The 15,742-nt window shown below is 42.6% G+C and overlaps 1 protein-coding gene across 1 annotated transcript; it reads left to right on the top strand.

Annotated features, from left to right (window-relative positions):
- The first annotated feature begins 9,412 nt into the window (after nt 1-9,412).
- LOC138176804 (olfactory receptor 9Q1-like) lies at nt 9,413-11,003 on the top strand. The gene has a single exon (XM_069107696.1). It carries the CDS (start codon nt 10,053-10,055, stop codon nt 11,001-11,003), a length of 951 nt encoding a protein of 316 aa, XP_068963797.1. The 5' UTR covers nt 9,413-10,052.
- The last annotated feature ends 4,739 nt before the right edge of the window (nt 11,004-15,742 follow it).

The following is a 15,742-nucleotide window of genomic DNA, read 5'->3' as shown; positions in this document are numbered from 1 at the left end:
GTTTTCCATCATCATCCTGGGCTAATAATGTCACCAGGGCCATTGACAAGTGTCCTGAACATCTGTGCTATGTAAATAGAGTTATAGGAGACCTTCTCACAAGGTACTTCAAATAACTCAGTGCCAGGAAAGGGCAAATATAAAGTGGCAGCTGAAGAAAGGCATTACCATTTGTTAGAGCAAAGGTCAGGAAAGCCAGCTGGAGATTAATGGCACAATAGTAGGAATGGAAGAGAATTATTCTGTTGACATTTGTAAAATGATGAAACCAAAGAAAATTGACACGGGAGAGCCAGTGAGCAGAGGACAGGAAGCAGGCACATATTCTGCCGAGACATTGGCACGGAGATGTGGCAAAGATTGTTGTGACTTGTGCCTTCATTTGTGACACCAGCGAAGGTGGTTCTGGAGTGCAGTGTTACGTGCCCAGTACTCAGGCCTCTCTGGCCCCTCTTCCATTCTAAAACCTTCCTAGGCCCCATCTATTTCCTCCCTGGACAGGGCAGGAGTGGGTTAGGGGATGCCTTTTTCCTTATCTCTCCTCCTCACCTTTGTCCCTCCCAATCCCCCTTTTCTCTAGAGAGTTAATCAGCTGCATCTTTTTTAAAAAAACAAACTCACTTTTAGCCTAGGGAAAATGTAATAGTCCTCAGGCCCACTTTGTGTCTTTCTCTGCTTTTTTTGTGGAGTTTTTGTCAGATGGAAAATGATTAATACAATCATAATAGCACAGAGTCCCCAGTTAGGAAAATTCCTAACATTTGGATAGAACTTTGGCTCTATGTTCTAATATAAATTTTGTATATTTCCAGATAACTTTCTCCATTCCTCATTTTTTTTGGTAATAAACTAAGCATACAAACACATAAGCATAGTAATACAAGCCTTAATGACTGACCTTGGGCCAGTTGTAAAATTGGGACACAGGAAATGATCAGCTGAATGCAAGGAGAATAATATGTAACTTCCCCTGTTATTGGACAGACTCGTGGAAGGGGAGGCTGGGAAAGAGCAGACTCATTCATTTGGCATTTGCCTTAGACCTGAAGAGACAATTCTATGCAGCAGCTCGGTCTGGCTTCTTCATTCCAAGACGTCTGCAGGAAGATGACAGACCCCTTAGATCTCTCCCTTTTCTCACTCAGTTGTCCTTTCTCTTTAATCAGTGCTCCTGTGTTGCTGTTTCCTTTCAGTTTAGCTCTTTGAGTCCTGGGTGGGGAGAGGACAGGCGGGGGGCGGGGCTGTAGTCCCCACTCCTGTCCTTCCCAGACTGGGCATCTTTTGTAAAACTCATAGCTGTGCCTCCGGTCTGCCTTCTGGATGGTTTGCTATAGTTTGAAATGCTTTCTCATCACTGAGAGAGAATTCTTATTCCTCTGAACTACAAATCCCAGAATGCCAGGCAATCTCAATAAGCATTTATTCAATTCTTGCTCCATTGAAGGCACTGTGCAAGGTATGTGGCTTTAGACCAAAGTGAAGATTTCTTGCCCTCAAGTTTGTGATCTGCTTTGGGGACATACCACCTACCCAGAGAGGTAAGATACAAACTATATAAAGTCTAAACACAAAGTAATTTTGCAGATGGAGTGGCAGAGAACTCTACAGACCTGGGGAAATCAGGAAGGGCCTTCTGCAGGATGCTTCCTTTCTCTAGCATGACAAACCTTTCGTTGCATGCTGGTAACTTATTAAAACAAAGTTAATAAGTTGTTTTCTAACTTCTCCTTTTGACTTCTTTCTCATCAGAATTATGGTAACTGTGTGTGTGTGTGTGTGTGTACACACACATAATAGAATTTTTATATTTATTTATACATTATGTATTTTATATACTTATGTATGTGCTATATATTGTATATGATTATATATTCTATAACTAACAAGTTATGATCATTATATAAATGTAAATAAATAAAAACATAAAGAGAAAATCACACTGCATTGTGAAGCCCTTATTTTTATAATTCTTATAACTCTCCATCTATTCTCCCCTAACCCTAACTACCATGAAGGGCTCTGGAGTTAGGAATAGCTAGGTTTAAGTTTTCCCTAAGACACTTACTAGCTGTGTGAACCTGGGCAAGTCACAACATTTCTGAACCTTGGGAACTTCCATTTCCTCATCTGTAAAATCTGGATAATAATAGTACCTACCTCTCGAGGTTGTTCTATTTTTTTATTATCACCTTTTCAAATTTAAGTAATGATTGCTGTGCTTCTATTTTAAAAAAGGGTTCCAGTTGCACAAATAAGCCTTAACTGAAGAGTCAAACATGCCTTTCTGTGTTCTCAACTATACTATGCTAATGGAAAATCAGGAGACATTTGGATCTCGAGCTAATGGTGTCAGAACCACTTCCCTCTTTACTGTCTTATTTCTCACCACTTGTGCTCCTTTGATTGGACTCCAAGATGGCCCCAGGAAACCTCATCCCCAGGGAATTCATCACCCTGTGAGACTGCATCAGCTTTGGTATTCACACCCTATCAATACTCAGAGTGTTCTACTGATTGAAGGTCTGAGGGCAGAGTGGAGAACTTCTCCCAATCCTCCATTTAAATAAATCCCCTAGCTTAGCCATGTCTTCATTTCCCTGCAGCTGCATTGCTTTGGACTGGATTCTATCATGACCCTATACCAGGGACCCCCCCCCCCCTTTTTATCAGCTTCCTTTTGTGAGGTGTCTTTCTTTGTTAGATTGTAAGCTCCCTGAGGATAAGGGCTGTCTTTCTTTTGTGTATATACACCTCCAGGGCTTAGCCCAGTATCTGGTGCATAGTAGATACTTGTTAAACATTTATAGACTGACTGGTCTCCTTTTTTCTTATGCCTTTATGAATTCATACTGAGATTGCATTTGTTTTCCTGGCTACCAATTGAGGCTGTTGCTTAAGCCTAAACTTCCCTATGGCCTCCAGATCTTTTTCAGACTACTAGCTGTCTAGTCACCCCTGTCCAGTCTTGAATTTGTAAAGTTGATTCTCTGACTTTAAGTGTAAAACTCAAAATTATCCCTAATAAATGCCATCTTATTTTATTTAAGTCAATATCCTAGCCTGTAGAGAACTTTATGAACCTTGACTGTCATTGAGGGTGTTAGTATCTCTCCCAGCTTTGCAAAGTTGCTATGCAGGTCATCTGTGCCTTTGTCCAAAGCCCTGAGAAAACTATTACAAGTACAGCACCAAGCATAGATTGATCCCTGAAGCCCTGAACTGGAGATGTCTTCCAAACCAACACCCAACCTTAAGGAATACTCCTTGAGATTGACCTCTGAATCATATAATCTAATACACGTCTCCATTTTGTACAAATAATTAGCATGAGAGATTTTGTCAAATACTTTTCTAAAATCTACATATGCAACATTTGTCTGATTTACCAACTGAGTAAGATGGAAGAGAGAGAGAGAGAGAGAGAGAGAGAGAGAGAGAGAGAGAGAGAGAGGTTAGTTTGGAACAGGGGTAGGGAACCTGCAGCCTCAAAGTCACATGTAGTCTTCTTGGTCCTTGGGTGCAGCCTTTTGGCTGAGTCCATGTTTTACAGAACAAATTCTTTTATTAAGGGGATTTGTTCTGTGAAGTTTGGATTCAACCAAAGGACTGCACCTGAAGACCTAGAGGGCCCCATGTGGCCTTGAGGCCACAGGTTCCTCCCCATCCCTGTTTTGGGATAGTTTCTTTTTGATGAAGTCGTGTGAACTCTTTTTGAGTACGCAAGAATACATACTTGAGAAAAGAATTCTCAAGGTTTACAGTCATCATTTTTTAAGCATTGCACCTAGAATATGGCCAGAAATTGAAGTCTAGTTCAATGGCTTCTTCTCAATTGGGGGAAAACTATCACATTTGCCCTCCTTCGATCTTCCATTAGGTCTCCATTTCTCCCCAACCTCTCAAATGTCACTGACAGGGGCACTGATGATACTCGCCAGTTCTGCCAGTATCTTAGGGTTTAGTTTATCTGGGCCAGTGCCTTGATCTCCCTGAAGGCAGCTTTCTTATAATCTCATTTATCTTGGGTATCAACTCCCTATTTTTTTTCTGCCCGTTTTAGCCAAAAGATCCTTCTCCTTGGCAGAGAAAATAAGAGTAAAATAATAGTTGAATAACTCCATCTTCCCTCTGTTGTAAGTCATTGTCACACCTATCCTGAACAGTTGTCCTATTTCTTCTTTGTCCCTTCAATGCAACTGAAACAAAATCCAGCCTTTGGGGCCCCTTAGTTTTTGTCACTAGCCTCACCTTGTTCTGGGCACTCCTGTCACTATTATTATGGGGTCACTGTAATACTTTTGTATTCATCTTTTGTTATCTGCCCTCATTTCCATCTTCAGTACATATTGAAAGTTATAATTATGAAAATGATGGTTATTGGTTCCAGCCCAATGGATACATACTATGTGAATATGAAAAATGGAATAATGAATTCACTACTCACACTAATCAGGACTTAGCTGTACAAGGATTTCAAAAATCTAAATTGGTTGTTAAATTTCCCATGTATCCACCTAAATTTCTTAACCCTACTTCCCCTTTCTTCCTCATTGGAATGATTTATTTTGTGCCTTCTGTTTCATTCTTAAGAGCTTCTTGTCCTTCCTGGAGTGTAAGGGGAAGTGGTGACCTATAGGCCCATGTCAGCTAAAGCACAGTGTGGCCTGAGTCTGGGCTTTGGGCCCTTAGTTGTCTCTTCTCTCTTATTTCTTTGCTGAGTGTTGTTGTTCAGTCATTTCAGTGGTGTCTGACTCTTCATGGCCCATTAGGGTTTTCTTGGAAAAGATGCTGAAATGGTTTGCCATTTCCTTCCTTATTTCTTTGCTGAATATTATTGTTGTTCAGTCATTTCACTCATGTCCAATTCTTCATGACCCCATTTGCCTTTTCCTTCTACAGCTCATTTTACAGTTGAAGAAACTGAGGTAAACACAGTTAAGTGACTTGTCCAAGGTCACATAGCTAGTGTCTGAGACCAGATTTGAAATGAGCTTGACTACAGGCCTGGCACTTTTTATTCACTCTACATTTATACCAACTGGACTACTCATTGTTCTCCATTTATTTCCTTTCCTAACTCCATGTCTTTGTGCAGAACCCATCACCAATGACTAGAATTTATATTTCTCTCCCCCTTTAAGAAAACTACATACTGTGACCTGTGACATCTAGTAACTTGTAGTCTAGTAGAGGTAGCTAGAGGTGCTGTGGATAGAGTGAACTTTGGGTCCGGAGTCACAAAAGCCTGAGTTCAAATCCAGACTCAGGTATTAGTAAGTGTGACTCTGGACAAATTACTTAACCTCTGTCTACCTACAGTTTTCTCAACTGTAAAATGAAGTGAGATAATTGTATCTATCTGCCAGGGCTATTGTGAGGCCAAGCTTTACCTTAACCTGGGCAAGGTCAGATATTGAGAAGAGGACATGAACTCTTATTGTCCTCCCTGATGGGGCCCCCCTTCCTTCAAAGGGAGGGATTGGGGGTGGTTGAGTCAGGAATCTGGGAAGGAGGCAGGAAGAAGGCCCCATCCTAGTGCGGGAGGGACCAATGACCAGGGAGTGCTGGGAACTTGTGGAATCCAGCACCTGAATTAAATCTAGTAAACCAAATTGGCTCTAATTATGCAAGAGACAGCCCAGTGGGAGTCACATGGGCCAGAGGGAGTTAGTCCCATAATGACTAATGCTAGAGACTGGGGCTGTAAGCCTGAAGAATTTCCTCCTATGGCCACCATTCCCTTCTTCAGCGGTGTCCAACCATGAGGTGAAGAAAGATGAGTTACGAAAGAACTCCCCATGAAATTCCCAAACACGGTGTCCTGTGTCTAGAGGGAATTTGCCTCGGGTGCCAGGGCCCAGACCTTCCAGTCAAGCCTTCCCAAGTGCTTGAAGGCCCTCCCAGCTAAGAGAAGGAAAAAACAATAAAAATAGAGAAAGTAAAAAAGTATGCTTCAACCTGCACTCAGTGTTGATCATTTCTCCCTCTGGAGATAGACAGACAGGTTTTTTCATTATGGACCCTTTGAAATATTCTTGGATCATTGTCTTGGTTAGAGTAGCCAAGTCATTCACAGTTCATCACAGTACAATTTTGTTGTTACTGTGCACAATGGTCTCTTGGTTCTGTTCACTTCACTTTGCATGAGTTCATATAAGTCTTTGCAGGTTTTTCTGAAGCCATCCTGCTCATCATTTCTAATAGCACAATAGTATTCCATTCCAATCATTTACCAGTCCATGTTCAGCCATCCCCTAATTGTCGAGTCCTCCCTCAATTTCCAAGTCTTTGCCACTGGAAAAAACTGCTATAAATATTTTTGTACATATAGGTCCTTTTCCCTGTTCTTCAATCTTTTTAGGATACAGACTTAATAATAGTATTGCTGGATCAAAGGGTAGGCACAGTTTTATAGCCCTTTGGGTGTAATTCCAAATTGTACTCTAGAATGGTTGGACTAGTTCACAACTCCAACAAAAGTTCTATAGTGTCCCAATTTTTCCACATCCCCTCCAGTATTTTCCATTTTCCATTTAATTATTTTATAGAGTTAGAAAAAAAACAGAACTGTGACTTCAAATCTGTTCTCACACACTTGCTAACTGTGTGACCTTGGACAAGTCACCAAACCCTGTTTGCCTCAGTTTCCTCACCTGTCAAATGAGTTACAGAAGGAAATGGCAAATGGGGTCATGAAGAGTTAGACAAGATTGAAATGATTGAACAACAACAACATATTCAGCAAAGAAATAAGGAAGGAAATGGCAAATGTGTTTGCCAAGAAAACCCAATGGGGTCATGTAGAGTCAGACACTACTGAAATGATGGAACAAACAGCAACAACTTTTCTACATTCTGTGCTCTCAGAGCTCTTCTATTTCTGATCTGCCATGTTCTAAGGGCTCTGAAGTTCTAGGTTCTAAGATTTCTCCCTGCTCTCGAATTTTATGTGCTAAGGGCTCTACCAGCTCTGATGTTCTAGGGTCTCTGTTCTCACAGTCTGTGTTCTTAGGTCCCTGTCCTCTCTGACATCGTAAAGGTGAAGTTGCCTTTCAGCTTCTGTGATGCTGAGTCTGTCATCAGGAAGATACTTAATGGCATCTCTGCTCCTAAGTAGCTTAGTACCTTAGAGCTGTCCCTATGCCTTAGTTTCCTCATCTATCAAAACACGTGGGCAGCTCTGCTCCTAGTTATTCTTAAAGAGTTGCTTTGAGGACACAATGAGAGACAAAGCACTAAGAGAGAGTTAAAAATGTCTTCAAGTGTGAAGTTTTATAACCCTGACTTTCCCCATTCTTTCTTTGTATCTGGGGAAGGAAACTCTCCCAGGGTCTGACCCAAATGAAGAATGGCCAGACCTGTCTGATGAAGGTTTTTCTATCCTGATTCCTGATCCCTGAAAGCAAAGTGATTATTGGTACTCTCCCCTCTTCTGCTGATCAGTGAGACTTTGGGGAGGGGGTTGCGGTGCTTCAAAATGTTAATGAACTAGGCACTAAAAATAAAAGATGCTATCTTTCAGTCTTGGACTGATCCAGCAAGTTAATGCCAGGTCAGCTTCTCCTTTGGGTAACCCAGTTCCCTCTCTGTATTGTCCCCTAAGACCTTTCCTTTGCCCAAGAATAAAGGGAGAAATTGGAGAAAGTACCTGACTCTAAGAGAAGACACATTTTGAAGCCACAGTGTGTCTTCTCCCCTTTCTATGTGCCCCCAAAAGATGTCACTTAGATCCTCTGGGAGATTTGTAGTCAAGCCAAGTCTTTTATTTACATGGCATCTCTTTCCTACAATCTGATCCTGATTGGAGAGGGTGGCAACAAATAGAATTTCTGACATTGTTCTAATTGGGGAAACTAGAGCATGGTTGGCATGGAGGGGGGTGGTGTGAGACACCTAATAGGGCTTCAGGAGCTGGGATTTGGAGGATTAAGGTAGAGACTGGAAAAAAGAAAAAAAACAACCCACTCTAGTTCTCCAATGGCAAGCCTACCAGGTACCCTTATGTGATTTCATACAGGGAGTAAAGGATCCTCCCCAGAGACTCGCATCAGCTGGGGCTGTTCCCCTGACTATCAGAAGCCACTAGAAATGGTGCTGTTCTAGTTGTCTCCAAGGTCTGGTATCTGAGACAAGAAGATGAAGAGGCTGCTTCTTGATTGAGGTTTTGTGTCTGTAGCAGTTCTGGTGGCTGGGCTTGGATTGACCCAAAATAGGAGAGGCAATGTGGCACAGTGGGAAGAGAGTGGAATTTGTAGTTAGAGGATCTGGGTTCAAATCCTAGCCCTGCCCCTCCTTTGACTTGTTTGACCTTGAGTAAATCCTTCCACCTTCATGGTCTCAGTTCCCTCATCTGTCAAATGGGAAGGATGGCCTAGATAAGCTCTAAAGTCCCTTCCAGATCTCCAGTATGATCCCATATGCCCCCTTGCTATTTCTAGTCTGTGCTGTTATTCCTGCTTAACAGGAGAGGATGTCACAGATGGAGGAAGTTAAAGAAACTTAGTTTTAGGAAATCATGGGTGAGAGGAATTTTGAAAACCAACTTACTAAAGCTTCCTGATGGCATGGTGATGGGGTTTTGATGCAAGGAAGCTAATTTAGGGGGCACTGAATGCACTAGGGCTCCTTTAGCAGCTAGAAACCATGTTGGTGCAGGGGAAAGACCCTTAACTCTACAATCCTGAGAGCCGGGTTCAGCTTCTGTGTCTGATGTTTGGCTTCCTCCATGACCTTGGGAGACCCATGTAGCCTCCCGGGGCCTCAACTTCTGCTTCTGTAAAGTGAGGGCTTGGACTAGATGACCACTGTAGTCCATTCCAGCTCCAAATCTATGACCCAGTGATCCTGTCATGCCATGACCAGAGCTCAGCACGTGATTATTGAGAATAATTGCCTATGTAGTAAGTTACAAGATGGCTCCTTCATCTCCCACCTGCTGGCTACATCATGGGTAAGCTTCCCCTTGGCCCCAAGATGACTTTCCCAGAAGCAGATAGATGATGTCTTCCAAGTCTCCACCCTTTGGAACTTGTATCCCAGCTTAAAAACTGATTTGAAGGTATTTAAGGTCTAGTTTGTGCTGCCCCATATGCAAAAACAGCTAGATATGCCTCTGTTTTCTTGTGCATATTTATTAAATGCCTTCTACATGCTAGCTACTATGCCAAGCTAAAGGAAGGCAAAAGACAGTCTTTCCTCTCAATGAGCTCACTTTCTAATGGGATAAATACCTAGCAAACAATTATATTCAAGGAAGAAAAGGGCAGGATAATTGGGGAATATCAGCACGGGGGTGATACTACTATTAAAGGGATAAGCATGGAGTGGCTAGGTGGCACAGTGGCCAGAACACCAGCCTTGGAGTCAGGAGGACACGAGTTCAAATCCAACCTTAGACACTTACTGACTGTATGACCCTGGGCAAGTCACTGAACCCTGATTGCCTCTGAAAAGGGGAGAAGGAAAAGCTTGTAGTGACACTTGAAGTTAGTTGTCACTTGAAGGAAGCTGGGGAAGCTAGGAGGCAGAAATGTGGATGTGGAGCATCCAAGGCACGAGGGGTATGTGTGTTTGTGTGTGCAAAGTGGTTTGTAAACTTCATAGAGATAGGGACAGTGTCCATGAGAAAACAAAACTGTATTGTTGGGTCAACAACACAAATGCAGCTTTGCTCTTCGTGGCTGGTGAACATCGGTCATTCATGTACTCTCATGCAATGTTGCTTTTCAGATGTTACATGTCTGTTTAAGAATTAAAGACTTTCTAGAATTCCAGAGAGCTCCCTCCATTCTGGTCTCATTTGATCTGCACACCCGTGACTCTGATGGGCAAGTTCAGTCTCCAGGTTGAAGATGAAAAGTAGACTTGCAGAGATTAAGTGACTCATTTGAGTTGCTTAGCTGGTTAGAGGTTGAGCTGGGACTATAGACACAGGCTTAGTGACTCGGAGAATTTTCCTTCTGGGGCTGATGATTCTCATCAGTGAGACTGGGTCTCATTCCAAGGTCTCTAATGTGTGTCTCCTCTTAGTTCTGCCAGGTACCAGTGAGTAAATGGCTGGGAAGAATCACACTGTCTTGACTGAGTTTTTCTTTATCACATTCACTGAGCATGCAGAGCTGAAGCTTCCTCTCTTCTTGTTTTTCCTTGGTCTCTATGTCATCACCTTGGTGGGCAATTCAGGAATGGTCATTCTTATATGCACGGACTCGCGTCTCAGCACCCCCATGTACTTCTTTCTGAGCCACCTTGCTTCTGTGGACATCTGCTACTCCTCAGTCACCACCCCTCAGGTGCTGGCCATCCTGCTTGAGCAGGGGCTGGTTGTCTCCTATGAACGCTGTGCTGCCCAGTTCTTCTTCTTCACCTTCTTGGGTGCCATTGACTGTTACCTCCTGGCTGCCATGGCTTATGACCGCTATGTGGCTGTGTGCCGGCCTCTTCTGTATGTGACTATCATGACCAAGAAGACCTGTATGTCTCTGGTAGCTTCAGCTTACGTTGCTGGCCTGTCTGCTGCCATAATACGCACTGCAGCTGCCTTCACACTCTCCTTCTGTGGGGACAACCAAATTGATTTTGTCTTTTGTGACCTCCCACCCCTCCTGAAGCTTACCTGTGGGGACAGCTACACCCAGGAGATGGTGATTGTTGTGTTTGCCATTTTTGTGATCCCTGTCTGTATGGTAGTGATTCTGGTCTCTTACTTATTTATAATTGGGGCCATTTTGCGCATCCCCTCTGCTGGGGGTAGAGCCAAGACATTCTCCACCTGTGCCTCCCATATCATGGCAGTTTCCCTTTTCTTTGGCACACTCATCTTCATGTACATGCGGTGGAATGAAGGGAATTCTCTTCAGGAGGACCGGATAGTGTCTGTGATGTACACGATGATCATTCCTATGCTGAACCCCCTCATCTACAGCCTGAGGAATAAGGAGGTGAAGGAGGCTGTGAGAAAAGCCTTGATGAGTATAAAGGTCTTCAGGAGGGAGCTAGGTTGAAAGAAACCCCATTGTCATGATTGTAACAGTTATTGTTTTGTAGTGAAAGTGCTTCTAGGGCAAATTCATTTGAGTTGGGCAAGCAGTGGCAGGGCTCTGTGACCCCAAGGATAGTCTCAACATGACTGTAGTTGCCAGGAGTGGCAGCTTATATTCTAGAGTCTTATCCCTTAGTCTGACAAATGTAATAGGTGCGGGGAGGGGGGAGGAAGAAAGACTTCTAGAGAGGGTGTCACGACATGAAATCCCTGGGGGTGCTGGCATTTGCTCTTTGAGTCTCAGACTGCACATTGAGGGACAGAAATGAGATTAAGAAGCATGAAATCATGCTTCCTTGGGGGCAGAACTGCGCTCCCCCTGTATTGGAAGATGTGCTACCCTCCCCACGACATTGGCATCCTTTGCAAAGGTCCATTTACCTCTTGCTAGTTCAATTAATCAATCATACAACAAAGCATTCTTTACTCACTTAAAATGTGTCAAACCCTGGACGAGGCACCGGAAATAAAAGGACCAAATGCCTTCAGAGAGCTTACATGATGACTTCGGGTACTGTACTATGCATCACATCTCAGTTCAGCAGTGGGCTACATGAATTGGCTGTGTTGTTAGTGGAAAGAATCCTTAGTCTAGAGTCAAGAGACCCAGGTTTGGATGCTAGCTGTGACATGCTTACCCTTGTAATTATAAGCAAGTATCTTCACCTCTTTAATCAGGAGATGCCTTATTTGTAAACTGGGTCTCATCACACCTGCCTGGCTTATTCTGTGGGGTTGTTGGGTACAAGGCTGTCATGGAGGACTTGAGATGTTTCATTTCTTTCTTTGTTTTTCTAGTGCCTGGTACAGTGTCTGACCCATCATCGATGTCTTTAATAGATAATAGATACATTAGATACATACCCCCCCCAGTGGTAGAATTGGAATGGGACTGGTAGTACTAGTAGTGGAGGTTCCTTTCCCTCTTTGAGACTCAGTTTCCTTATTTGTTAAATGGAGTGAATGAAATCTGCACTACTTCATAGAGGTATGAATGCAGAATATCCTTATTTACCCAGTTTTCTGCCTCAGTTTGTCACACATGCCAATTTTTATTGTCATTTGACTTTTATATAGCTCAGTCTAACCTGAACTGGCTTCTTTAAATACTTTTAAATATTTTCCCTCCATTTTTCTTGTTACTTAGAGGTGAAAATCCAAATTGTAGAGAGAGAATTTAATCAACTAGGCTTTATTGATGGCCCAACCTGTGTACTGCAAACCTGATACACTATGAGAGATTACATTGGAAAGTGTGCTGGACAGGGCATTGAAAGAGCTCTGTTTGAAAGCTGCCTCTTATATTTTCTAGGTAGGCATGAACAGATCATTCAATTTCTGAGTTGCAGTTTTTTTCATCTGTAGAGATTCTTGCAAAATACCCACCTCACAGAGAGAAGTGCTGTGCAATATTTTGAAATGTGAACTGTGATGTTGATGATATAGGACCCCAAATTGATATCCTGGTGATCTTGTTGGGTTTGGATTCAGAATGACATAAATTTCTGAGCCCCCATCCAATGCATCTTCCCCTGTAGACCAGTTGGAATAGATCATGTGACCACATATCTTCTTGAGAATGAAAAAATTTTCCTAAAATAGAAAACACTATGATAACAAGAAGACATCCCATGACAAATAGCTTAACACGTATTAAAAACGTCACTATCCCAAGCTACCTCTTTCCATCATTCTGGCCCTTAGCTAACTTTGGCTAAGGGTTTCTTCTTAAGTGGTTATATTAGAATTACTTTTAGTTTCCAAGGACAGGGGTAGTAGTAGTAGTTGGACTTGTTACAAATGATCATTAAAAATGTTCTGTACCCCTACCAGCACTATATCTTGTACCTGGACAGGTGCATTCTCTAGAGTCCTATGGCCACAGAGTCCTGTACAAAAGGTGAGGTCTTAAGCAATATACTATTGCATCATATCCTCAGGTATGACATCAACAGAAATGGTCAAAACATTACTGCCTTGCTGATACTACATTAGCCCTCATGTCTATCAGCAAGACAAAAATGAAAACATTGATAATCACAGCACCCTGGGAATGATGGAATATAACTCTCAAAAAGGCCCTGGCAATGATCTCTTTTATGTTTCTCTCTGCTTCTGTTGTCTTTTTCCTTCTCTGACCCTTAATCTTCGTGCTTCTCCCTTTGGGGCCTTCTTTCTAGAGTCTATACCAGCCCATGTATTTCTGGAAACTGTCTTCAAATGGCTATTCATGGCAGTTACTAGAAACTTCAGTTCAGGGAGACCTAGGAGTCATATATTTGGGTATTACAATGTTAAGGAGATGCACTAAGATCTCAGGATGGGGCAGGAAAGGCCCATGTTGCATCCCAGAAACTCAGCTAGTTGGGAGATCGGGATATATGTACATAAAAATGGCTTGGAGTTGTTTTTTCAGCAGATGAGAGTGAAGAAGGTACAAATGCTATGCAAAAAAATAAAATTAATGGGGCAGCTAGGTAGCATAGTGAATAGAGCACTGGCCCTGAAGTCAGGAGGACCTTAGTTCAAATCCGGCCTCAGATACTCAACGTTACTAGCCATGTGACCTTGGAAAAGTCACTTAACCCCAATTGCCCAACATTCCTCCCTCTAAAAAGCAAAAAAAAATTATTTATTTAGCATCAGAGGAGGTAAGTCTCTTGCCAACTGGAGGCCGGGCAATAGAATGGTAAGATAGCTGGTCAAAGAGCCTGAAAAACTAAATTTAGTGTTAATTACTATACATTTTGCATATACGACAAATATCAATTAGCTGTTGATCAAACCTAACAGGAGTGAATTCCTACTCAAAATCTCCTAATCCCTATCCATGTGTATCTTAATTGGAGAAGGAAAGAGGAAATAAAAAATTACCCCCTTGCATTGTGCTGTGCATGTTAACATCACCTCTCGGGGTGTGATCTCCATCACGTCTGTCTCCTTCTTGAGGCCTCAGTCTCACTGCTGATAAGAGGATCTCTAAGTTCTCTTCTTTACCGTGAAATCCTGTGATGGAGGGACAATTGGCTCCTAACCTGAAAATCCGTCAGTCTTCCCAGCCTCTTGCCAGCTCTACTCGAGTCTTGAATGAATACCGAGCACTTACATAAAACTCACATTTGCCAAGCACGTTACAAATAATGTCTCATTTGACCCTCCTAACAATGCCATAAGATAGATTGTATTATTATCCCTATTTCACAAATGAAGAAACTGAAGCAGAGAAAGGTTAAGTGACTCACCCAAGGTCACTAGTCAGCAATTGTCTGAGGCTGGATTTGAATTCAGATCTTCCCAATGCCAGGGGCAGTGCTATCTCTGCTGTACCTCCTGGCTACCTCTTTTAGAATCATCATGGATTTTCAGGGAGGGAGGCCTGACTTTCTTGGCCCCTTCCCACCTTCTAATTTCCCTTTGCAACCCAGGTCCTAGGGGACTCCTGGTTAGTGCCGGGGCTCAAGATCTCAGGGTATGGGTAAGAGAGTCACTTTGTGCCCTCTAGTTCATGCAAAATTAACAGGAGCTCTCCTCTGCCCCATGCTTGGCAAATTGTTCTGGTACTCTGAGAGCCTTGGGCAATATCAAGGAATTAATGTTTTAAATTATAATAAAAAATCCTCAAGCATTTACTACATACAGGTCACTATGCTAGACTCTGGGGTTACAAAGCTAAGTAAATGGGACAAGTTCCTGAAGGAACTTTTGTCCTACTGAGGCATGAGACTTCCTTAGGGATCCAGGGCAGAATGGGGACAGGAGGTGCTGTTCCAGAGATGGCTCCATGATGTTCCCTCTGTGCTAGGGGCTGGCCTACAATGTGATGTTTCTTTTGGCGTCTTCTTCATTGACCAGAAGTGATCAGCTCCTTAACTGGAAGGATGTCTGTCACTTTGGACCTTTTCCTAGCAGTCTCCTCTGATGAGTCATAACATGGCTGACATTTTTCCAGCATTGAGAATGAATGGATTTTGGGAATGCTGTAATGTGTGTTAATGCAAATAAATTTCTTAGAGATTTCTTTCTCCAGATTTAAGAAATAATATTGTGCAAATATTGGCATCAGCTGTGAAATTTGTTGTCTTGTGACTTCTTCTTCAGTGTCCTTCCCTGCTTCTCCCTTTCAGTCATTGAGATCTCCCTGAATTTGCTATTACTGGAGAACCATCTTCTCTGGGACCCCAGGTTTGTAAAAAACAATTCTGTTACCCCATGGTGGGGGAGAGAGCTGAATCTCTTTTTTTTAAACTGGATCTTTCAAAGCAAGTTTAGTGATGGGCAAAGGAACCTAGAGCCTATGACCTTCACACTAGGGGTCACCCTCTGCCTCAGTGCTCTTTTCAATAAGAGCTCTAGCGATGCTGCCCTTTCTGACTTTCTTTTGAGGGAACCTTGGTGTTTATATAGACAGCTAAGGTGGCAAAGGGGATAAAGTGCTAGGCCTGAAGTCAGGAGTACTCATCATTCCTAAGGTACAAACTAGACTCTTGGACACTTATTAGCTGTGTGACCCTGGACATCATCTAACCATGATTACCTCAGTTCCTTATCTGTAAAATGAGTAGTAGGAGGAAATAGGAAACCACTCTGGTATCATTGCTAAGAAAACCCCAAATTGGATCATGCAGAGTCAGACATGACTGAAACTACTGAACAACAAGAAATGATGCTTATAGAACATTTAGCCCAGAGAACAGACGGATT

The sequence above is a fragment of the Petaurus breviceps genome, unplaced genomic scaffold (genome assembly GCF_028583685.1).
Source record: "Petaurus breviceps papuanus isolate PSGF00001 unplaced genomic scaffold, PetGlider_PUasm1.0 90195, whole genome shotgun sequence".
NCBI lineage: Eukaryota > Metazoa > Chordata > Mammalia > Diprotodontia > Petauridae > Petaurus > Petaurus breviceps.
Note: the sequence above shows the minus strand (reverse complement) of the source record. Positions and strands in the feature narration are given on the sequence as shown.

What these genes read in the sequence shown, in the direction of transcription:
- LOC138176804 (XM_069107696.1), top strand. Translation starts at nt 10,053, where the DNA reads ATGGCTGGGAAGAATCACACTGTCTTGACTGAGTTTTTCTTTATCACA.